The 23919-nt window shown below is 65.2% G+C and overlaps 1 protein-coding gene across 4 annotated transcripts; it reads left to right on the top strand.

Moving 5' to 3' along the window:
- Positions 1-3286: 3286 nt before the first annotated feature.
- MAEA (macrophage erythroblast attacher, E3 ubiquitin ligase) lies at positions 3287-23169 on the top strand. 4 transcript variants are annotated; one of them, XM_084878391.1, is made up of 11 exons: positions 3287-3433; positions 14516-14698; positions 16305-16508; positions 17403-17525; positions 18060-18173; positions 19354-19410; positions 19974-20050; positions 20311-20419; positions 21567-21700; positions 22199-22394; positions 22491-23169. In XM_084878391.1, the coding sequence occupies exons 1-11, from the start codon at positions 3365-3367 to the stop codon at positions 22584-22586; spliced, it is 1362 nt and encodes a 453-aa protein (XP_084734517.1). In that variant the 5' UTR covers positions 3287-3364; the 3' UTR covers positions 22587-23169. The 4 variants fall into 4 exon arrangements, with proteins under 4 accessions (XP_084734517.1, XP_084734518.1, XP_084734519.1 ...); XM_084878392.1 differs by lacking the exon at positions 19354-19410; XM_084878393.1 differs by lacking the exons at positions 18060-18173; positions 19354-19410.
- Positions 23170-23919: the final 750 nt, after the last annotated feature.

Below are 23919 nucleotides of genomic sequence, written 5' to 3'. Positions count from 1 at the left end.
ACCCGGCAGCCGGGGGAGGCCCTCATGCTCGGAAGGGGCGAGCACTGGGCTGTGTCAGTTCTGTGGAACAGGTGGACCATCCCGAAGTCATTCCTGTTGTCTGTTTTAATAATTCATGTCAGTGAGAAAGTCGGGGATCCATAAAGGATGTGGAGAACTAGGTGTCAATGCTTTTAACCCCTCACTTGGTGCTCATCTAAGAAAATATGGCCCAGCCACTGCGGCTCAGGGGTTGAGCGTCAGCCTAGGAACCAGGAGGTCACGGTTCAATTCTGGGTCAGGCCAAAGGTCCGGGTGGCCGGCTCCATCCCCAGTGTGGGGCAAGCAGAGGCATAACTCTCATTCGTGTTTCTATCTCTCCCTCTCCGAAATAAGTATATTTTAGAGAAAAATAGAAAGAAAACCCCGTGTTGGAGAGGATGAACAAAGCCAAAAGCTGGCGTTTTGAAAAGGCGGGTGGTGGGCAGCCTCCGATGACCCCAGCCCTGGCTCTCACACACACTGTGGCGGCCGCTCCATGACCAGAACCCAGCAGGATGGGTTCCCCTCCCTCTGGGCAAACGCGGCTCAGGGCCACAAAGAATGCTGAGGGAGCCAGAGCTGCCCCCACCCCCGACGGAAGCCCTGATGCGGGCTGGCTTCACCCCCAGGGGAGGGGCAGAGGACACCACCAGGAATGAGGACCCTCACCAGCAGCAGCAGGCGACCAACCGCCTCCGGCCCCAGGACAGATCCAAACCCGCGCAGACACAGGAGGCGTTTATGACAGGAAAAGGGTCATTACACTGTGTCCGCAGGAAGTGGGGCCGCGGCCGTCCAGGCGGGAGGGCCCCTCCGGAGCCCAGCAGGCCCGGGACGTGAAGACGCAGGTGCTGGTCCTGCCTGGGCACACTCCCCGCGGCCCGTCCCCGCCCTGCACACACCCCACTGCCTGTCCCTGCCCTGCACGCCCCAGGACCCTCCAGGTCCACTGAGAGCAGAAAGCTGGTCCCCTCATCGCCCACGTCTTTAGCACCCGCCTCTGCGGGAAGCGAGCAGCAGGACAGGAGGACACGGGAAGGGAGGCAGGGCTTTGTCCGTGGCCCGTCTCGGCAGGAGAATTGCTGGCCTTGGAAGCGAGCAGGTGGGCGGGGCACAGAAGCACACAGAGGATGCTGGGGAGACGTGGGCCCGCGAGGATGCCTCCGCTCGAGCACCGGGACTTCCGGCCCAAAGCCGGCGCCGTGATTGTCGTCGCCCCAGGAGCCGCGGCGTCAGGCTCCGGCGTGGGTCACCCGTCCGGTCACGGAGACCGCCTTTGCACCAGCCCCTGGGGCTCCCATCCCCTCTCTTCTCAACGCCTCGTTTTAGCATCACACACTCGCCCTCACAGATCAAAGACAAAGGGCCACGACTGGTCCCTGCCATCTGCCTTTTTTTATTTTTATTTTTTAAATATATTTTATTGATTTTTTACAGAAAAGAAGGGAGAGAAATACAAACATCAATGAGAGTAATCAATCAGCTGCCCCTTGCACACCCCCTACTGGGGATGTGCCCACAACCAAGGTACATGCCCTTGACCGGAATCGAATCTGGGACCCTTCAGTGCCCAGGCTGACGCTCTATCCACTGAGCCACACCGGTTTCGGCCATCTGCCTTTTTTTTTTTAGTGTAAAGCAGGACGCCCCAGCCCACCTGCCTCCTCAGCAGGCACCCTCGCAGGCTCTATTGGCTGGGAGTGGGTCAGTCCCAGCAGCGAGGAAGGGGCAGACCGTGGTAAATGCCCCGCCCCCGTTGGCGGGCAGTCCCTGGGAATGCCTCTGCCTGTGCCCACTGCACGCAGAGACTGGGACAGCGGAACGGACCAGTACCTGCGATGTTTAGTGTCACCCATTCAGAGAGAAAGGGGGTCGGGGGGGGGGGGGCGGCTGGGAAAGACCGAGGACGTTCTCCACAGCAGGTCCCGGACCCGAAGTGCAGGTATAGAATGAGCTGTTTGTCGAGGGCGCAGTGGTGAGACCGGAGGGTGGTGGGCGGGAGGGTGGGGTGCTGTCCCTGGGCTCTCCCCTCCCTATGATGACCCTTCCCCTCCCCGCAGTGCCGCCTCCTCTGTCCCGGCCCCAGGCCGCCCGCGGCCTGCCAGCCCTGACCATCTTTCTCCGCGGTCTAGGCCATCAGATGGGAGAAGCATTGCGGCGTCCGGCCGGGCTGCGATCACCGTGGAAACCCCTGGGCCAGCACCGCCCGCTCTCGGGTTTCCCAGGGCCGCCCCAGGCCTGGGAGGCTCAGGGTCCGGTCGGGTAGAAGGGGTCTGGCGCCGCTGGGGGCCAGGCAGGCCCGGGGTGCGGAGTGGGAAAGGGGCCCGGGAGAGCCCCCCCATTGGCTGTGGCGCGGGGTGACGTCACGAGGAGGCACTGTGAAGCCAGGGGGTGCCGGAGGGGAGGGGTGGCCGGCTCCCGCTGGTCCTGCGGGTCCCAGGCCTGGCGCCCCACCTTCGCTCACTTTGAGGCACCCCCTGGGAAGTGATGACTGTTCTGCCGAAGCCCTGAGATTCCCGCCCGCGGGAAGGAAGGATGAAAGCGCCCTGAGGACGGACGCAATGCGGGCTCCCTGGGCTAGCACACCGCGCCCCATCCTGGGGAATGAGCCTTTTATTTCTGCACCCGGAGCCGTGCCGTGCAGTTCGGCCCACGTCTTTTTATTCCCTGCAAGTTAGCTGTGAACGCCCCCCTTCTCTCTCCCGGCAGGAAACCCGGGGTCCCCCCTTTTCTCTCCCGGCAGGAAACCCGGGGTTCCGATGCGACTCCAGCAGCTGTTAACCGGGAAATGGGGCCCAGACGCTGATCTGCAGCGCGGGCTGCGGACATTGTGGCCACGTCGCCGGAGGACAAACTCGGAGGACCAGCCCCAAGGGGGTCACTTCCTGGGGAGTCGCTGACACGAGGGATCACAGCCTCTTAAGGGCCGTTCCGCGGGTGACCCCACCCCCTTCGCCCCCACAGCCGCGCCCCCCACGGGTCCCAGCCCAGCGACTCCGTCCATATCCTCTCCAACCGCGGGCGCTGCGGGCGGCTGACGGCCGGGAGCAACCCGGGGCCAAGAGGCCAGCCCGCCCCGCCCCCGGTTCAAGGAGAGATCCGCCCGACGGGTCTTCCAGCTGATTGGCTGGACGACAGACAGGCCGGCGGTGATTGGTCCGGCCGGACGCCTCTCGGCGCGCACGCCGCGGCCGCGCCTTCTTCCGCCGCCGGGCTGAGGGGCGGACGCGATTGGTGCGGACGCGCCGCCCCGCCCACCAGGCCCCGCCCTCCGCGCAGCATCACTACCCGGCGTGCCGCGCGGCGCTTCCCCTCCGCCCGCTAATGTTTTGGCCGACGCAAGATGGCGGTGCAGGAGTCGGCCGCCCAGCTCTCCATGACCCTGAAGGTGCAGGAGTACCCGACCCTCAAGGTGGGTCCGCGGGCGGCGGCCGCGTCTGGCCGGACCGGCGGGCCGTTGCGGCGGGGCGGGGCGCGCCCCGGGCGAAGGGCGGGCCTGGGGCCGGGCCCCCGGCTCTGAGGGCCGGGGGTGTCGGGCACCCCGGGGGCGGGGGGCCGGCGGGTGTGGGGTCCACGGGGCAGGGTCCACGGGGCCTGCGGGTGCGGGGTCACAGGGTTCAGGGGGCCGGGCTCCTGGGGTGGCGAGGCCTGGGGCCTGCGGGGCGGCGGGCCGGCTTCCCAGGGTCTGCGGGGCCCGAGGGCCGGGCTCTCGGTCCGCCGGGTGCGGGCCGGCCTCGCTGGCGTGGCGGGCGGTGCGGCTGTCCCGGCCGGCCTGCCGGGGCTTCGTGGCAGGCGGGGAGCCGCTCAGCCCGCCGCCGGCTTCGCCCCCCGAGCCGCCCGTGGCCCCGGCGTCGGATCCGCCTGAGCTGCCCCCTGACGGCCCGGCGGCGGGCGGGCTCGGGCCGGGCTCTGCGCGGGGCTGCGGGGGCCAGCCCCCTCCCTGTGCTGTCGGAAGGTGGTGTGTGGCTCCCAGTCCTTAATCGGGGGAGTTGCCAGGAGAGCCCCACTAGCTAAAGGGGAACGCGTTTTGCGGGGACGGGGGGGGGGGCGGGTACCAAACCAGAAATACAGCCCTTTCCGGTTGGTGACCTTGGGTGGCCCCTTAGCCAAGGCGCATTCCATCAGGTGAAATGGTGTTCCCTGCCGAGGCCTGTGCCGGGGAGGATCGGGGGGGGGGGGGACACACACACACACACACACACACACACACACACACACACACACCTGGGGATAAGTTCCTTCCGGGGTCAGGGCACAGCCTCCCCGGGAGAGCTGTGGTGAGCAGTATGGGTGGCTCCGGTTCCTTCCCGGGTCCCCCTCCGAGGTGACCGGCGGTAGTCGGTGTGGTAGTGGGTGCAGGGTGGCGGGGAGGCATGCCCCCCGTGGTCACCACTTGCTGGGCGGCCTCAGGCTCAGCCACGTTCACTCCTGTCCGAGGCAGGTGCAGGGAGCCCCGCTGCCACCTGAGTGTGAAATGGGAGCCTCCTATTAGAAAGCTGATGGGGAGCCCGCTGCCGGCTCGGGCCTGCTCTTCTTTCACCGGCGGTCGGGCAGGAGGGGACCCTGTCAGGGCGTAGGTGCCAGCGTGCGGCCCACCGGGGCCCCTACCAAGGTGCCCGAGACCCCGCACCCGTGTGGACCGTTACCTGCAGGCCCGTGTCTTCGCCCGCCATCGAGTCGTCATCCGAGGATAGACCAGGTTCGAAGGTCAGCACTGGGGGCCCTTTTTGGACCTGGCTGGCGACAGAGACAGACAGGAAGTGGTTCCTCCTCCCGTCACTCGGCGGTCACGCCGGCTTGGTCCCGCAGAGGTTAGGTAGCCGGCGGTGGAAGTGGGTGTGCGCGGTCCCGCAGAGGTTAGGTAGCCGGCGGTGGAGGTGGGTGTGCGCGGTCCCGCAGAGGTTAGGTAGCCGGCGGTGGAGGTGGGTGTGCGCGGTCCCGCAGAGGTTAGGTAGCCGGCGGTGGAGGTGGGTGTGCGCGGTCCCGCAGAGGTTAGGTAGCCGGCGGTGGAGGTGGGTGTGCGCGGTCCCGCAGAGGTTTAGGTAGCCGGCGGTGGAGGTGGGTGTGCGCGGTCACAGGGAAAGAAACGCTGCGGCCATTTCAGGAGAGCTCAGCTTCGCCAGGAGGTGGAACTCCTTCAGAACGACTCAGGGCAGAGTGCTGGCAGCTAGAGACCTGCCTCCCGTCAGCCCTTCCTGTTCCGTGGACACGTGTCAGCGGCACTGCCGAGCTAGCGTTTTCCCAGAAGGACTGATTCCCAGTGGATAAGGACGTTTCCGTGGGAAATGGGGTCTTTGATTTGGATGTTTGTTAGCGGGACTTTGGAAGAGCTGATGGCCCAGCCGTGCTGTGCAGCCCGGCAGGGTCCAGGCCCCGGGCACAGGGCGGGCACACAATGCCGACCTCGAAGAAGGGGGCAGGGGGCTGGTGCCGGACTGCGGGTGGCGCTGCTGTGCCGCAGGCTGATGGGGTGGGGCCCCTGAGTGCCCAGGAAGAGAAAGGAGCTGTGATGAGGGGCAACAGCTGGCACCTGTCCTCGCTGCACCCGATCCTGCCAGGAGGGTGGGTGGCCTGGGCCTCCACCGCGGCGGACTTTTGGGCCGGGGCTGCTGTGCTGTGGGGCTGTGGGTGCTCAGCACGCTGGCTTCCAGCACCAGGTGCCAGTGTGTGGCCTCGGGTCTCCAGACCCGGCTGGGGGTGCCCTGGGGGAACCACCCCTGAGAACCACGGCTGCTCTGGCTTCAGGGGTGGTGGTAGTTCCTAGAAGGGTTGGGGGACGCAGCCCCGCACCCGGGCCCTGGCTGCTCCTCACCTGGAGGGCCTTGGGCCTCCGAGGACGGAATGGGCAGAAACGTGGGTGCCTCGCCCGGTATCTTGAACCAGTTTTATTTTTGATAGTTTTTTTCTGATTACAAAAGTAACGAATGTTTATTCTCCAAATTATTCTGCTAATCACTCCGTTACTGTTTTGGTAGATTTCATTTCTTCCCTTCAGGCAGTTGATGTCCAATAGCATCTTAGAGACCTTCTTTGTTATTACCAGACTGGGTGGTCCACCCCACCTGGAGCAGGGGCTGGGCATGGCCTCCGGGCCTCCTGGCGTCTCCCCTGGCCGCCTCCGTCCTCCCCTGGGGCCTCAGCTCAGCCCCCCAGCTGTCCCCTCCTCACAGGCGCAGGCGGGGGAGCGGTGGTCTGTGAAGGACTTCTCTACCAGGACGTGTAAATTGTGCTTTTAATTTGGCGACAGTCTACCAAGTCCTGCCCTGCAGTTCCAGAGCCTGGTCTGTTCTTGTCGTGGAGGGTCTGGGTGGCGCCTGCGTGCCTGAGTGTAGCTAGCAGGCAGCTTTCCGCACCCGCCGTGGCGGGGCTTGGGGGTCTGTGGTCTCTGGGTGGAGAAACTCTGGGAGCATGGAGTGTGGGCGGGGCTTTGCTCCTGGTGTGCGGGGTGCTGGGGGGTGGCTAGCGGGGTCTTCACTCCCCCCGTAGGCTTTTCTACGCACAGTCAGCGTCCCTCCCTCAAAGGGTGGCCGCCCTACAGTGCCGACTGCTGCTCACACCCCCTGAGGCGTAATTCCTGCCCTCTCCGAGCCTCCAGCTGTCAGACCTCACACCAGCTCCTCCCCACCAGCAGGCCCGCACTGCCTTTCCCGCCCAGACCCGCAGGCCGAGCGCAGGTGGAACCCTTCTCGGAGGAGCTGCGCTGAGCCTGCAGCCTTTCCCTCTCTCTTCCTCACCTGGCCCGGAGGTGTGACACAGGTGTCTGCCCTGGGCGAGCTGGCCCTCCTGCAGTGCAGGCTGGTGGGGGAGGCCTCCCGCCCTGCTGCAGGTGGCTGTTTAGTATTTTCTCAAACGATGTCACGTCGGGAAAAGAAGGGCTTTCTGATGCCCAGCTCTGTGCCCGGCCAGCTCAGCTGGAGTCAGTGCAGCACCCAGCCGGCAGGTGGCCGCAGCCGCAGTCCCCGGCTTCAGGGTCCTGCTCTCCCTCGCGCCCCATGACGCCCAGACCGGTCCTGCTTCTCGGGGCCTTTGTCTCACCGTTCGGGACGGAGGCAGAGGGCGGGCTGGGCTCCAGGCACAGGCCCGCCGAGGCTCCTCAGCGGCTGGGGGCGAGGGGATGGCCTCTGAGTGCTGCTCTGTGGGGGTGCCATCCTGCCCTGTGCGGCTCCTGGTGGTGGGAGGGAGGCACTGATTGCGTGGACAGTACATTTCAGAGCTTTATCGACCAGGATGAAGGCGGGGCCCGTGGACGGCTGGGAGTGGTGGCAGGGGAGGCTGCCGAGGCGCGTGTTTTGGGAGGGCTTGTGGCCGTTGGCACTCAGCCCCGTGGAGCATTCCCAAAGCCCCACAGAGGTGTGACTGAAGGGCCCCCGGTGCTCAGCTGCAGGCCAGCAGGTCCCAGGACAGGGAGCAGCCAGGACGACAGACCCCAGAGCAAAGCGGTGACACTGGCGAGAGCACCTGAGCTTCCCTAGGGGCTGCGGCGGAGCTTGGCCGAGGGCTGGCAGGTGTGTCAGGTGCAGCATGCCCTGGCCCAGTGGTCGGCAAACTCATTAGTCAACAGCCAAATATCAGCACAAGGATTGAAATTTCTTTTGAGAGCCACAACTTCTTCTAATGCCACTTCAACTTCTTCTAACGCCACTTCTTCAAAACAGACTCGCCCAGGCCATGGTATTTTGTGGAAGAGCCACACCCAAGGGGCCAAAGAGCCGCACGTGGTCGCGAGCCGCAGCTCTAGAGTCTTTATACCCAGACACCGTTATTTTGAAAACCTGTGAAAAAAAGAATTATTTACTGTTTCAACAATTGCAAACTAATAGTTAACAACTAAGCCCGGGCAGGGAGGGGCTAGAGGGTCAGTGGGAGAAGAAGGGGGACATAAAGGTTTAAAAGGAACAGCCGAGTAAAGTGAGCTCAGCCTGGAGGAGAACCCCAGCTGTGCTGATGGTCTGGCCACAGTCCTGACCGCCGTCTCCGCCTCCACCCTCAGCACACAGCCTCCCCACCTCCGTCAGCTTGTGCCCTGGGCCCACACCTTAGTGCCTACTGCTGCAGCACCTGGCTCTCCCCTCTGCCTCAGTTTCCCCCTGACAGCCTGATTGCCCATCCTGAGCCCTCTTTTCCAGCTGCTGGTCCTCCCTGCCCTCCCTCCTGTCTCTGGGGGCTTCTGGTCTTCCTTGGGTTGGCACCAGAGGTGCAGTGTCCCAGGCCCTTCTGCTGTCCCCTCTCCTCTCCTCTGGGACTGAGTCGCCGAGGCCTCCCTGCCAGAGCAGGCCTTGGCACGTGCTTCTCTGCCCAGAACCCTGCCCCATGCCACACAGCTAGCTGCTCGCCTGCTCTGGTCCCTTCCCAGAGGTCACCGACTTGAACCGGAAACCACCATCTCCTGCATTTGCTGCCCTGACTCTCTAACCAGGGCTTACAGCTGGGGGGCAGAGAAGGAATAACACTTCAGTTAAAAGTAGACTGTTCAATATTACTTGGGCAATTCTGTCCAAAGCAGTGAGGATCACAACCGAAGCAAACATCACTGTTAGGATGGATGAGACATCACGTGTGTATACCGTTACACACAAGCCAGCCGCTGGGAAGGACGCGGTGACAGAGGTCAGCACGGTAAGGCACATGATAACTGCACCCAGCCCGGCGCTCAGCGCACCTAGCAGAGCCTCCCACGGCCGCGGCGTCCCCGGCAGCCTCGAAGGGGCTGCCCGTGCCTGTCTGCAGAGCATGGCCGCTGTGCAGGCCCTGCCTGTGTGCGCCTCCTCAGAAATTCCTTCCTTAGGACGAGGAAGCGGCAGCTGGGGCTGGGCCCTGCCTGACGCCACAGTGGGGTGTGAAGTGCTACAGTGACACCGTGACAGAAAGTGGCTGCCTTCCATTTATCTTCTTTCTCTGAAAAGGGCCTCGGTGTGGCTCAGTGGTTAGCGCATCGGTCCGTGCACAGAAGGCCACCTGCCGAGGCTGTGGGTTTGCTCCCTCCCTGGCTGGGGCGGTGCAGGAGGCACCAGGCGATGTCTCCTTCACATCGCTCACGCTCCCCCCTTCACTCTCTGAGAAGCAAAAGGAAAACACTCTCATTGAGGATTAATTCCCCAAACCAACAAACAGACAACAGTCGGTAAAAGCCAGGAAGTGCCCGGCCGGTGAGTCTCGTTGGTTGGGCATGCCCTGTGCACCCAGAGGTCGCCAGTGCGATTCCAGGTCAGGGCACACGCCTGGGCTGCAGGCTTGGCCCCCAGTGGAGGGCGTGTGGGAGGCAGGTGATCAAGGTTCTCTCTCATCCTCGATGTTTCTCCCTCTCCCTTCCTCTGTTTCTGAAATCAGTAAACACTTTTAAAGTGAGGGTGTAAGCTGTGCTGGTGTTACTTGTGCCGCTCGACGTGGGTGCCGTGGTTTGTGATGGGCTTGGTCAGCTAGCCGTCCTCGGTGGGGCCTGGCCCTGCCCCCGGCGTCGGTGGGCTTACTCGGAGGTGCGGCTCGTGTGGCTTACTTCCGCCTCTGGAAAGGCCCGCGGCACGGCAGGACCTCTGCAGGTGACCGCGGGCGGGGCTGGGACGGCCATGAGCACCAAGAGGAGCCTGGAGTGCTGACCGCTCTGCCTCTGAGCTGGTCTCTTGGCACCCCGGACACTGACCAGAAGCCTGTCCTTCAGGGAGCCTGTGAAAACGGGCCTGAGCCGCTGCTGTCCGCGGTGGCCTCCCTCGGGGAGAGTGCCCTGCTGGGGAAGGTCAGTCCAGGACGCATGCAGCCACCGGGGCCGAAGGCTGCCCCAGGCACACACCGGAACAGGCAGCTCTGCCGGGCCCACACCAGCACCGGGGGGCCCACACCAGCACCGGGGGGCCCACACCAGCACCGGGGGGTTCACGCCAGCACCGGGGGATTCACGCCAGCACCGGGGGGCCCACACCAGCACCCGGGGGGGTTCACGCCAGCACCGGGGGGGTTCACGCCAGCACCGGGGGGCCCACACCAGCACCCGGGGGGGTTCACGCCAGCACCGGGGGGGTTCACGCCAGCACCGGGGGGCCCACACCAGCACCCGGGGGGGTTCACGCCAGCACCCGGGGGGGTTCACGCCAGCACCGGGGGGGTTCACGCCAGCACCGGGGGGCCCACACCAGCACCCGGGGGGGTTCACGCCAGCACCGGGGGGGTTCACGCCAGCACCCGGGGGCCCACGCCAGCACCGGGGGGTTCACGCCAGCACCGGGGGGGTTCACGCCAGCACCGGGGGGCCCACACCAGCACCGGGGGGCCCACACCAGCACCGGGGGGTTCACACCAGCACCGGGGGGGTTCACGCCAGCACCGGGGGGTTCACGCCAGCACCGGGGGGGTTCACGCCAGCACCCGGGGGCCTACACCAGCACCGGGGGGGTTCACGCCAGCACCGGGGGGTTCACGCCAGCACCGGGGATGAGCTTGGCTTTGTGACCTGTTGAGAAGCCTCTTCTGAGCTGCTCCTTCGGGAAGATGAAAGCCTCGTGCCATTGGGAGTCCGTCCTTTCTGTGCGGGTGGAGATGGCGGAAGGCACGTGATGACGACGGAAAGGCATTCCCTTGTCAGCACATTCCGGCGGCGCCCCAGCAGACGCGGCAGAAGCCACAGAGCTGGGCACACGAGCACACCGCCCTGTGCGGGGGCGTGCGGGCTGGCGGGAGCACCGCGTTTTGTGCGGGTCTCAGCTGCACTGCCAGGACCCGTTTCAGCTATGAAAACCGGAAGGTTCTTTCTGAGAGCCATGGGGTGGGGGGGACGGGGGAGGTATGCTGGAGAGACAGATTGCTGGCTGGAGGAAGCCCATGATCTTAACAGCTGAAACTCGACCAGTTCCCAAGGAAAAACCAAGCAGATCCGAGTCAGGCAGACTTAAGTCTCCGGTTGGGCAGATAAGGTAAAGCCAGAATTTAAAAGCCAATAACAAACTTAAAAACCCACCAAATAGGAACTAGGAAGAGCTGATTCAAACTGAGAGGGAGACCCAGGACCTCTCTTCCTCGTGGAGTTGACTCGGCACAAACGGGAAAAGTGCTGAATTGAAGCTGTGAAACCGATGCCTGAACGGCCTGTAACGTTTGAAGAGGTTCAGAGGAAGCTTGGCCGGGAGAGCCGCCCAGCACCGGCGGCTTCACCGGTGAATCCTGTCGCTTAAAGGCTATGCTGGGTCCTCGGCCCCCTTCCAAACACAGGAAGGAACGCTCCCCAGCTTGTTCTGGGACGTCACTACCACCTGACCCCAGAGCCAGAGCAGACATCTCCGAAACTGGCCATCATTCCGTGTGATCAATGTGGTGCCAGTCATCGCCAGCAGAATGCTGGGAGATGGAATGGACCAGGGAGCGGAAGGAGTGCTGGCCTCCCCTGGCCACAGGAATGAAGGTTGGTTCAACACGCAAACGTCCTAACGGCCCAGGCAGCGCCACTCTGTCTTCGCCTCGGTGACGGGCGGACGGTCGGCGAGCTCGGCACTTCCCGATGACGAAACACTCAGCAGACCAGGGAGCTTCCTCAGCCTGGTCAGCCCAGGACGCTGGTCAGGGGGGTCTGAGAACCCACAGTTGGAACCCCCCTCTGCTGCCATCAGGCACCGACGGGTGTCCCTCTCGCACTGCTGGGCAACGTCCCGAGGGCCTGGTCAGGGCAGGAAAAGGAACAGCGAAGCCCCTCTCAGGTGGATGTCTTGTACCAGGAAAATTCTCAGGCGTGCACGCCTAGGAGAACACACACGGAGGATACAGAGTCCGAATGGGAGGCATTTCTATACCTTAGAAATGAAAACCGAAAAGGAAACCGAGAATGAAATATCTAGGAATAAGACTTACTGTTAAAATAGCAGTACTTTCCAGATTAATCTGCAGATTCAGCACAAGCTGTAAGAAAATTGTAGCTGGTTCTTTGCAGAAATTGACAAAGCAAATCCTGAAATTCGTAGGGAAATGCAAGGGACCCAGAATAACCAGATAAGGTAAAGTTTTTCAGCTCAGGCTGCGGCCACTCCAGAGACGCCGCGGGTGGGGGCTGGAGGTCCAAGGTCGGGCAGCGTGGCTGGCTCTGGGGAGGCCACTTCCAGGTGCAGAGGCGGGCGAGGCGGAGAGGGCGTCCTGGGGACCCTGCTGAGGCCCTGATCCCGTTCCTGAGGCTGCACCTCGTGGCGGACCACCTCAGCGGCCCATCTTGTCGGGTGGATCTCACCTTGAATTGTGGGGGCATCGTGGGTCCATGGCACCACTGAACAGCAGCTCCCCAGCCCTCCACACCCGGCACCCACCCTCTCCCCTCCCGTCTGGATGTGGCCAGCTCCAGGACTTCATGGGAGTGGGCTGGCGGCACAGGCTTAGCTCGTGGGCGCCATGTTCTCCGGGTCCGCGTGCCGTCGCCTCTGGCAGGCCCTGCCTGTGAGGCTGAGCGGCAGCCACTGTTGTGGGTCGTGTTAATCTCACCAGGGATGGTTTCCATCGCTTTTTTCAGATCGTGGAAGCGAGGGAAGGAGGTGGGAGAGAAACATCCGTGTGAGAGACATACTGACTGGCTGCCTCCTGCACGTGCCCCACAGGGCGGGGAACAAGCCTGCCGCCCAGGTGCATGCCCTGGACTGGGACTCAAAGCCAGACCCTTCTTCCAAGGGCCAATGCTCTAACCATCGAGCAACCGGCCAGGCCAGACCACATTTTCTTGAGCCCTTCGTCCGTAGCTGGACCCTCGGGCTCCTCCGTTCTCAGCTCTGGGCAGGGCTGCAGAGGTCTCTGAGGGGCACGGGCACCCTCCAGCAGCCCCGTGTGGACTGACGGGTGCTCTCACCGGGAATGCCTCCTGTATCCCCGGGGGTCCCGTCCACGGTTTGACCAACAGCCACTGGACACGGGACCTTTGCCCTGAGGTCGGGAACCCGTCTCTGTGGAGGCAGGCTTACCAGTAAGTGTGCGGTATTCCCTTTTCTGTGCACCTGTGAGCGGGAGGGCTGGCCATGCCCGTTTCCACAGCGGCTGCACCTACCGCCCCCACAGCGAGCAGGGTCCGGCCCGCGTCCGCCAGCACTTGGTTCTGTTGGCGGCCGTCCTGGTGGGCGTGAGCTGGTCTCTGCAGTCCACGCCCTCCCTGGAGTGACGCGAGCCCTCTCCGAGGTGCTGCCTGGGGGCGGAGGTGTCTGTGGAGACCTCTGCCGGGGTTTTGCTGCGCTGTAGGAGTTCTCTGTGTAGTCTGGGCTGCTGCCCTCAGCAGTTTCCGTTCGATGGGGTCCCATTGGCTGCTTTAGGTTGTGTTGCCTGAGCCTTTAGGGACACATTTTTATTTATTTTGAATTCTTCCAAAGTCTGTTTCCTTTCTAGCCATGTTGTTACCCACGTTTATTTAGGCAGTGTGTGTTTTCCCTGTTAGGCCAACTGCATTTTTTCAGCCTGACGGTCTCTCTCCCTGGTTTCTTCCCTGCTGCTCCTGTCTCCGTCGTCTCGCTCGCCTCATTGGCTGTCTGTTTTGGCTGAGGGCTTCCTCCACGTCCTTTCCCCCCGAGGTGGGGATGCTGGCCCCGGCCCCGGAGCGGCTGGTCTGCCCTGTCTCCCTCGCTCAGTGATGGGTGGCTGTGGCCGGAATCTCATGGCCTCTGGAATCCATTGTTTCGTCCAGAGCCCTCTGAGGAGGAGCCAGGGAAGGAGCTGTGGGACCCACGCAGGGTGGCTGTGGAAGGGCAGGAGCGGCTGGGCTGGGCGCCCTGGGCGGAGGCTGAGCAGCCGCTGGCAGGAGAGACTGCCACGTGGCTCAGCACCCACACAGCCTGGGAGGCCAGCTCTAGGGGCTCCTGCGGGGCGGGCTGGCCACACCCAAGGTCCTGGGCTCCGGCCAGACTGTGGGGAGGGAGGGGCAGGGCAGGAAGTACGGGTCAGGGCCACTTGGAGGTGAGTGAGTGGAGGTGCTGGGCTGGCTCAGCCGAGAGGAGGGGCTGAGGTGAGTGCTGGCAGCTGTAGGAGCGAGCGTGAGGGGCCGTGACCCGGGGGGGCAGCGCTGTACCCGTGGACACTGGGCCTCAGGCCCACCTGCGATTCTGCAGCAGTGGGTGCCTGCACCCCGACATGCACTGATCCCCAGGGATTTCTTTCCTCGGAAGGTGACCAGGTGAAGGTGACTCGAGCCTTAGGGTGTAAACGGCAGGACTGGGGGCTGGGGCGGACTGCGGGTGAGAGAGATCACAGCGCCTCCTGCTCCGGTCTGCCGTGGCACCCGTTTCCGCCGCTCGGAGGTGTGGGGACGGTTTGCTTTGTACGCTTTTTATCCTCCCCAAGGAGCGGCTCACTGAATTCAGGGAGAGGGAAGGAGGGAGGAAGGAGGATTGCTCGGTGCCTCCCGCAGCTCAGCCACCGGCCCGCGGTGTGCATCTTCCCATGGGTCTCTGCGTTCAGGAGCCGAGGGGCCGTCCGCTGGTGCCGTCCTCCACGCCATTCGGGTCTCCTGAGGGAGTGCCCGGGGCACGGGTGGTCAGCACCCTCTCTCCTCCAGGTGCCTTACGAAACCCTGAACAAACGCTTCCGAGCTGCTCAGAAGAACATCGACCGTGAGACCAGCCACGTCACCATGGTGGTGGCCGAGCTGGAGAAGACCCTGAGCAGCTGCCCTGCTGTGGACTCCGTGGTCAGCCTTCTGGACGGAGTGGTGGAGAAGCTCAGCGTCCTCAAGAGGAAGGTGGGTCCTGGCCGGCCTGCCGCCCTCGCTGGCCGAAGTGGGCGGCTGTGCTGGCTGCCGCCCTCCCTGCCGCCTGCACTCAGAGCCTCAGGCCGGCTCCCAGCCCCTTCTTCCTGGGGCCGGCCGTCCTGGCTCCCAGTGCCCGAGCCCCCAGGCAGGCCGGGCGGGGGCGGGGGCGGGGATGTGTTTGGAATTGCACCCAGAACAGCACGTGGGCGTTGTTTCTAGGAATGGTAGGCAGGGCGTTGGCACTGGTTTGCCCACGGAGACAACCAAAGATTGAGAAGCTTTAAATGTCAGAGAACTCGGAGAAGAAGGGCTCCCCAGGGGGACAGGGCCCGCGCGGAGCAGGGGCGGAGGCCTGGCAGACAGTGACCCGGGCCCTGAGCACTGCCCCCCCGGAGGACGCCCAGGCGCGGTGCCCCCAGCAGGCATTGCAGTCCTTCACTTGGCGTAGCTGCCCGCAAAGATGCCAGGCAGGGTAAGCGCAGTTCTGTGGTGTGAGGTGTGTGTCCCATCCCCCACACGCTGGGCAGGCACCCGGGCACCGCGGACAGGCGGGAGACAGTGCAGCGAGGGCCGCCCAGACCTCAGACTCAGCAGCTGTAGAGACTGGTTCGCTGTGTTTAAGGACGGAAGAACAGTTGAAAGTTTTTGCAGAAAATAGACCAAGTGGTTCAGTTTCAAAAGAGCCAAATAAAACTTCAAGAAATGAAAAACAAATGACGTGAAAACAAGTGCTTGCTTACGACACAGTCGAGCACTTGAGCCTCAGACAGACAGCTGCCGTGAGAGCTGGGGAGCCGGAGGCGGGCGGGACCGGGAGCCGGAGCCGCGCGGGGACGTGGAGGTCCGGCGGAGGGCAGGTGGGAGCAGACGCGGGGACGAGGGTAGTTGCTGGGCGGTGGGCAGAGACACAAAGCAGGGCCAGTTCATATCCTAAGCCTGTGGTCTGCAAACTGCGCCTCGAGAGCCACATGCGGCTCTTTGGCCCCTTGAGTGTGGCTCTTCCACAAAATACCATGGCCTGGGCTTATCTGTTTTGAAGAAGTGGTGTTAGAAGTTGAAGTTTAAAAAATGTGGCTCTCAAAGAAATTTCAATTGTACTGCTGCTATTTGGCTCTGTGGACTAACGAGTTTGCCGACCACGGCCCTAAGCGGTACACGAAACGGTGAAACACTGAGACGGACATTAAAAGCAGGAGAGGGAGAGAGAGACCTGCTTGTAAGGAGCAGCAGATGCCCTGATGGCAGCTGGCCGCCCCGAAGCTGGCGACTGTGGGAAGGGGGTGCCCGGAGCTGTGTGGACGGCTGGGCTAGGGCACTGCAGAGCAATGTGTTGGTTTGAACAAAACTGACTTTAAGGAAGAGGGTTTGTAGCGACAAAAGGTCAGTTTGTAACGATAAAGGTCTAGAGGAAGCTGTGACAGTGAACTCTGTGCGTGGCAGCGCCTAAGCAGTACAGCAGAACACCTGGGCCATAGCCAGCAGGTGCGGTCCCCAGGGGAGGGAGCACCAGCGCCCGCGGGGAGGCGCCACGGGGGAGGGGTGTGGCGGGGGATGGAGTGACCGCCGGCCTCGCGCTGAGCCCCCGCCCCTGTCGCAGGCGGTGGAGTCCATCCAGGCCGAGGACGAGAGCGCCAAGCTGTGCAAGCGCAGGATCGAGCACCTCAAGGAGCACAGCAGCGACCAGCCGGCGGCCGCCAGCCTGTGGAAGCGGAAGCGCATGGACCGCATGATGGTGGAGCACCTGCTGCGCTGCGGCTACTACAACACGGCCGTGAAGCTGGCGCGGCAGAGCGGCATCGAGGTGGGCGTCCTGGGCGCCGAGCGCGCACACACCCGCCCCCTGCCTGCGCCCCATGCGCCCCGCCCCGCGCGGTCCCGTCCCGAACCCAGGCCTGACCTGGTGAGGAAGCAGGCCCTCCGGCACCCTCTCGCTGGGCGCTGCTCGCTGGTGGGACCTGTTTCCGGGGGGCTCGCTCCCCACGGCCCCGCCACGGCGCCGCTGGGACGGCTGCTGCCCGTGACCCGCTCTGCCGAACTGCCACGTTTGAACTCTGGAGAGCAGTCTTCAGCCTTATGTCCCCGGGGAGCCCCTCGGCGGCGGCTCTGCCCTCTGCGGGGAGCCCCTTCCCCCTCAGAGACACACCGCCCCCCGGGACCCCCTGCCCCCTGAGCTTCAGCCCTGACCTGCGCCTTCCCCACCGGCCCCGGGGACCCGCCTGGGCCAGCGGCGCTCCGGGCTGGTTCTCCGAGCCCAGGGCCTGCTTGTGGGCCGTGCCGCAGCCCGTCCTGGCGGAGGGACATTTACGCTGAGTGTCCGTCTTCTCCGGGGGCGCCTTTCTGCCCTGGGGCCCTGCCTGGCCTGGCGCCTGTCCCGCCGCCTTGAACCCCACCCACCCGTCCCCTCTGGCCCCTTTAGAAAACTTCCGGCTTCGGTCCCCAGGGGAAGGGCTGCTGGCGGCTCCCTGCTTCCTGTGAAGGGTGGGGTGGGCCAGCCCCAGCTCCTCCCGTGTCCAAGGGCTTGCTGGCGGGGGCTCCCCTGTGCCCTGCCCTGGGCGGACCCCTGCGCGCCCCTGGAGCGGCCGGCGAGGGGTGCATGCGCCATCAGAGGGGCCTGGCCGGGCCGGGCCATGCGGGGGGCCTGGGGAGGGGCCGGGTGCGGGGCCGTGCTCTGAGCGTGCGCCGCTGCCCCCCCAAGGACCTGGTGAACATCGAGATGTTCCTGACGGCCAAAGAGGTGGAGGAGTCCCTGGAGAGGCGCGAGACGGCCACGTGCCTGGCCTGGTGCCACGACAACAAGTCCCGGCTGCGCAAGATGAAGGTGCTGGGGGCTCCCGGAGGGCGGGGCTTGGGGGGCTGAGGCGGAGCCGCCTGCGCCTGCTGGGTCTGAGTGTTAGTTCCGGACACTGCGGGCTGCTGGGTGTGGTGCGGGGGTTTGCTATTCCGGGTGGTGCACCCCCTTCTGCATTGGGGTTTGGACCGATGTTAGCATGAGGCTCGGAGGGAGCCATGGCGGCCACGTGCAAGCAGCATGGGCGCCGCTGGGCTTGGAGCCCGGCCGCCGCCTGCATCGTCCGTGCCAGGCGCCTGCAGGAAGCTGGTGTCCGCCTGCAGGGTGCAGAGCTCCGGGCGGGTGTTCGCGAATGCAGCTTCACTTAGGCCCACAGCAGCCTGTGAACGCCCCTGCGCACCGCAGAGTAACGCTGTGGAGAGGTGCTTCCGGCCCGCAGACACGGCGGCCGTTACCTCCGCCTCCCCTAGCGAGCCTGTCCTGTCTCCTGACGAGCGCCTCCCCGCCCGTGTGCTTGTCATGTGCACGTGGTGACCAGCCAGGGTGACACTCTCTGCCACTCAGGGCCGCCAGGGCGAGCATGACGCGAAGCCGGGACGGAAAAGTAGAGTGGCCAGTGGCTCCCCTAAGGAGAGTGAGGATCTTGGTATGGAAACCATAAGAGGAAAGCCAGAATTGGTACGTAACTCCCGCCCGCCCCGCCCCGCCTCCCCACAGCGTGCTGCCCGCAGGCGGGACCCGGACAGGTTGTCCCCGCGAGCCCGTGGCCTCCCAGACCCCCGGCTGCTTGGCAAGGGCCCCAGTGCGCCCAGAGGCCTCGCAGCCAGTGGGCGAGCGGGCGGCTGGGCCGAGCCGAGCCGGCGGCCGGGGCCTCGGAGGCAGTCACACAGCACGCTGGGAGACGCCCTCACGTCCTGACCGGAGGGCACCGCTGCCTCCACACGTGTGCATGTGTGCACGCAGGGGGCACACCAGGGCCAGGGGTCCACGGGGCAGGCAGGAGGCTGGAGGAGGGAAGGCGCTCGGAGTGCCACGTAGCTGGAGGTGCCGGGTTCGTGCCCGGTGTGTGCGCTGACCGGGGTCTGCAGACGCTTGAGGTGGTGTGCACAGAGCCTGGAAGCCATGGAGTTCAGGCGTGGTCCGTGGTCAGTGCTCTCGGCCACCCAACCACGGTGCTTCCGTGACAGTCACTGCGAGGGGCCTGCCGTCGGTCCTCGCCTGACGCACCGCGGGTCTGGCTGTGGGACGGTGACGGTGCAGAGGAGCTGTTCCTGGGCCCCTCGTCAGCGTTACACAGACGGGCGGGTGGGGAGCTGCTGTGAGAGAGCCTGGGAGCAGAGCACCTGTGAACACAGACGTCCGTGCGGAGCTGTCCAGTGCCCGGTGTGCCTCTGGCTCAGCCCTGAGCGGCTGGAGGCGGTCGCTCTCTCCCTCACCCAGGCCGGGCACGGGGGCAGGGCGAGAGCGGGAGCCCCGAGGGGCAGGTGGGCACAGGTAAGCGGCTCTCGCACCTTTGCCTGCTGGCCCAGGGTCCGGGAAGAGCGTCCGTGGTGGACCACGTGGTCCGTGGCGCAGGGGTGGGGCTCGAGTCACTGCGGAGCGGGGCTGCCTGCAGCCAGGAGTTGGGGCGGGAGAAGCACACGTGAGCCGAGAACAGATCTGGACGTGGGGGCTGACCTGACCTGGCCTGCTGTGGGCAGTCTCCAGTCAGGCCACTGGGGTCTGGGTGTCGGGAAACTCGAAGGGTGAGGGGCGACGAGGCTGTGCCTCCTGCTCCGTCCCCGACTGCGCTCCGGGTGGAGCCCCGGGAGTTCTCTGAAGGCGGAGACGGCGCCGCCCGCTTGTCCCCTCCCCCCAGGGCTGGGTGTCTGAGATCTCGGCGTTACAGCCCGGGTGTCTGTACCGGGACCTGCTGGTGGGTGCTAGTGCCCCACAATGTCATGTGCAGCTTGTGGGCTGGCCCCTGTCAGACACGCAGCCGTCCTGGGGCTCCTGACTCCGTCACGCTCTGCCGAGGCCAGCCTCCCGGGGTCTGTGTGGGACAGCCTGGCGGTCAGGGTGGGTGTGGCTTTGATGCTGTGACTTAGGCTGGCGCCCAGGAAGAGGGGCGGGTGGAGAAGGGCTCGCGCAGAGGGAGCTGTCCCCCGTGGCACCTGCTTTGCCCAGGATGTCTGTCCCCACACTCTGACCTGCTCGGTGACCCCTGCAGCTTCTCACCTTGGTCACACCTGTGGGGTTCACCCCGCTTCCCAGGGCTTCGGCCAGGGTGGCAGTGCTGCTCCCACCATGCTTTGCCGAGGCTGCGCCAGGAGAGGCCAGGCTCTGACCCACAGACCCTGAGCCGTGGGCTGTGGACGGGTCGGGGCCGGCGGCAGGCCTGCCTGGAGCGCCGGGTGCCCGGCACCAAGCTGGTCTGGGGCTTGGCCGGGCGACGGCTCCGAGGCGCCACCGTGAAGCTTGTCCTGCCTTTGCCCGCAGAGCTGCCTGGAGTTCAGCCTCCGGATCCAGGAGTTCATCGAGCTCATCCGGCAGAACAAGAGGCTGGACGCCGTGCGGTACGCAGCGGTGGGCGTGCGGGCCGCCCGGGAGGGCTGCCGTCCTGTCCCCGGGCCCGGGGCACTGTGGGTCCCGAGGGCTCGGGCCCGGGCGGCATAGCTGTCTCCAGTGTCCGTGGGGCACTCGCTGGGGCACCTCACACCGTCCCATCCCAGTCCCTCGGTGGGGTGGGCCCCGGCGAACTGCGCTTCCCACAGATCCTCCCACAGCTCAGGCTCTGGAAGGTGAGCAAACTGAGGAGAACAACGTTGTCTCGTAGACACGCACGGAAGCACTTCAGCCAGGCCGAGGGGAGCCAGCTGGACGAGGTCCGGCAGGTCATGGGCATGCTGGCCTTCCCGCCAGACACACACATCTCCCCCTACAAGGTAACCGCAGCCCCTCCCTCAGCCCTCCACCCGCTGCCCGTCCACAGCCACTCCTGTGCTTTGTGCAGCCGTGTCGCGCCCGTGTCTGCTGTGTCTCGCCATCCTGGAGGCTGGGGGTGGGCATGGGGGTGGGTGTGGGTGTGGACACTGCTCGTCAGGATGCTGCCGTAAGCTCTGAGTCCTCCCCACGGCCACCTCCCGCCCTGCCTGAGACCCAAGTGACGTCCTTCCTTGGCTGAGCCAGCCCTGCTGCCTGAACTTTGAAACTGCTGCGCCCAGCCCAGCGCTTCCCCTGCAGCCTCTCCCATCCCAGGCGGGGCCACCCCCAGGGTGCCAGCAGCCTCTGGCGGCCCCACCCCCTGCAGGGTGTCTGGAGCTTCCCCGAATGAATCCCCTTCTGAGGCACCGGTCCCGCGTCCTGGTGTGAGCCACACGCAGTCTGGCCACGCCCGGCCCTGCTCTGGGGGAAGCTCCTGGGCAGGACAGGCTGTGCCTCCTCCGCGGGGCCTGGTGCTGCTGCCTGGGGTCCCAGCATGGCCACGGCCCCCGGGAGGAGCTTGGCCCGGAGGCGGCAGCTCCAGCACAGGAAGCGTAGAGCCGAGGCCGCGGAGCCCGGAGAGACCGGAGGCGTGGCAGCCCGAGCGCATGCCCGGCGCAGCTGCCTGGCCCGGCGGGGTCCTGGAGTGTGATGGCCACATGACACGCAGGACGAGGCTGAGCAGAGGCCGGGAGGAGGCCCAGAGCTGCCCTCTCCTGTGCTGGGCCGAGCGCCGGGCGCGCGGTGTGGTGGCGCTGGGCTTGGGGGGCCGGGCGCCTGACTGAGGTCTCCCGGGCTGACGTCAGGGATTTCCTTTTCATCTGTGTGCCCCCCCCCCTCACACACACACACGCATACACACACACACACACACCCGCCTTTGAGTGTAAACTCGATCACTGGGCAGACACGGCCAGGCTGAGCCTTTATATCCTGGAAGGAGGAGTTGGTTCACTCCGTGCTCCCGGCAGGAGGCTCCTGCTTGCTCAGCCCTGTGCTGCCAGCTCACAGCTCACGGAGACCCGTCCGTGCCCCACGGCTGCGGGACCCCACCCTCAGCGCCCGTGGGGAGGGGCCCGGCCGGGAGCCCAGCTCTGCCTTCCCTTCCAGGACCTGCTGGACCCGGCCCGGTGGAGGATGCTCATCCAGCAGTTCCGGTACGACAACTACCGGCTGCACCAGCTGGGGAACAACTCCGTGTTCACCCTCACCCTGCAGGCCGGCCTCTCGGCCATCAAGACTCCGTATCCTTCTGGCTGTGCCCTGGTCACGCGTGCTGGCCCCACCCGGGTGGCACCGGCTGTCGTAGAAACCTGCCCCGCCACACCCCTCCACGGAGAGCAAGCCTGCGTGCCTCTGGCAGGGGACGGCCGTTTAGAATGGTTTTCCGGTGGGTTCCGGGCCTGCGGTGTCTGCTGTCCCAGCAGGCATGCTCCCCCGAGCGGAGCCTCCCTGGGCCAGAGCGCTGGCTGGGCTCCGGGCTGGTCTGTGGGTCCCTCGAGTGCACCACAGGGCTGTGCGCCTTTGCTCGTCCTCTGGCGCTGGCGTGCTGGGCAGCCCTGCCTGTGGGGAAGGCGGCCGTCCTGGCCGTGTGAGTGCTCCACGCGCGGCGCTGCCATGCAGGGTCCCTGCTCCCGCGTGGGCTCTGGGCTCTGCCTCCATCGGCCTCCGGCTGCGTTCCTGCCGAGCCCGTGTCTCCGCCTCGGGGGAGTGGGCCCGTGACCTTCCTTAACCGGCGCCAGGCAGTGCTACAAGGAGGACGGCAGCTCCCGGAGCCCCGACTGCCCCGTGTGCAGCCGCTCCCTGAACAAGCTGGCGCAGCCCCTGCCCATGGCCCACTGCGCCAACTCCCGCCTGGTCTGCAAGATCTCTGGCGACGTGATGAACGAGAACAACCCGCCCATGATGCTGCCCAACGGCTACGTCTACGGCTACAACGTGAGCGGGGCCTGGGGCCGCGGGGCGGGCTGCGGGGTTCTGGGGCCCCCTCCTGCAGGACACTGCCGGTCACCGGCGGTCCCTCTTCTCGCGCAGTCTCTGCTCTCCATCCGCCAAGACGACAAGGTGGTGTGCCCGCGAACCAAAGAGGTCTTCCACTTCTCCCAGGCCGAGAAGGTGTACATCATGTAGGCGGCCCCGCCACCCTCCGTGCCTGTCTCTTGCGACCAAAGACCGTGAGCAACAGCAGACGCTTAGGAGCAGAGGGAGGAGAGGAGGAGAGGGAGGAGAGGGAGCAGCCTGTACTCGGAGCCACACGTGAGTGTAGGACTTGGTAACCGGAGTCGACTAGCTGATGCTTCTGGGAGGACCGGCACCTTCCGGCGCCTTCCGGAGACTCGAGACCACTGGACACCAGGGAGAGCCGAGGACGTCTCAGAAAGTGTCCTCCCTGTTGCTCGTGACCAGCCTGGGAGCAGGCGGGCCCTGCGTGGCGGCGCCTCGCGTGGACAGCTCTCACCTCCTGCCTGCGTGGCCGTGCCCCCGTGGGGCCCCTGGCCATCTGCGAGGCCGGCGTGTGGTGACACTCGGCTCCGAACGCCGTCGTCACAGACAAACGTCCAGCCGAGTGACCACCGCGACTAGGACCAGGGACCCGAGTAGCCGCCGCCGCTGTCCGTAGTTTGTGCTTAGTGCTCAGTTGCATGTGGATGTTGCTTAGCTAATAAACTGTACATGTAACCATGTCAATAAAAGGGTTTCTATTTCTCGTTTCCGTGTGAGTGGGAGCGGCTCTGCCTTCCTGACACCGTGGCCCTGTCTGCTGTCCCCACGCCCACCCTGTCGTCAGCAGCTCGAAGGTGGGCCTGGCTCAGGCCCCCTGGGCCGCAGGCCCCTTCCCCTCCTAACCCAGTGGTCAGCACACTGTGGCTCGTAAGCTGCTGTGGTTTGCGGCTCTGTTGACTAATGACTTTGCCAACCACTGAGATAGGGGCTTAATCACAAGGAACAACAGCCTGCAATTACTGGAATGGAGAGTCTAGGTCAGTGGTCGGCAAATGCATCAGTTAACAGAGCGACACTGTCCTGACCCCATGATGGAGCGACCATTGCCTCGTGTCCGTCCAGCCGGCCAGGTGGTTCTTCACGTTGACCAGAGGAGCTCGGCCAGGGCCACCCGCAGCCACGCCTCCTGGGCCCGGGCGTGGCCGTGAGGATGGGCGGGACCCGGTGAATCTGGCCAAACGGCCGCACCGGCGGCCTCCAGTCCTTCGTGGCACAGACACCCTCCGTTCAGGACAGCTGTCGCTGCCCACGAGCTTCTGGAGTCAGCTGCTCCAAGCGCTGCGCCGAAGAGATGAGCCTCCGCCGGGCGTCTTGCTCGAATCCGCCTTCGGCTGCCCTCCCACCAGGGGTCTAGCGTGTCCACCAGCGCCTTCCGCGCCTCCACCTGCCACTGGGCTTGCGTGGTGAGCAGCAGCTTCCCAGGCCCGCCCTGGCCTTGGGGTGAACCAGGCCCCCGTGC

The sequence above is a fragment of the Pipistrellus hanaki genome, assembly GCF_964339955.1.
Source record: "Pipistrellus hanaki genome assembly, chromosome: 1".
Classification (NCBI taxonomy): domain Eukaryota; kingdom Metazoa; phylum Chordata; class Mammalia; order Chiroptera; family Vespertilionidae; genus Pipistrellus; species Pipistrellus hanaki.
This window is presented reverse-complemented; position numbering and strand designations above follow the sequence as displayed.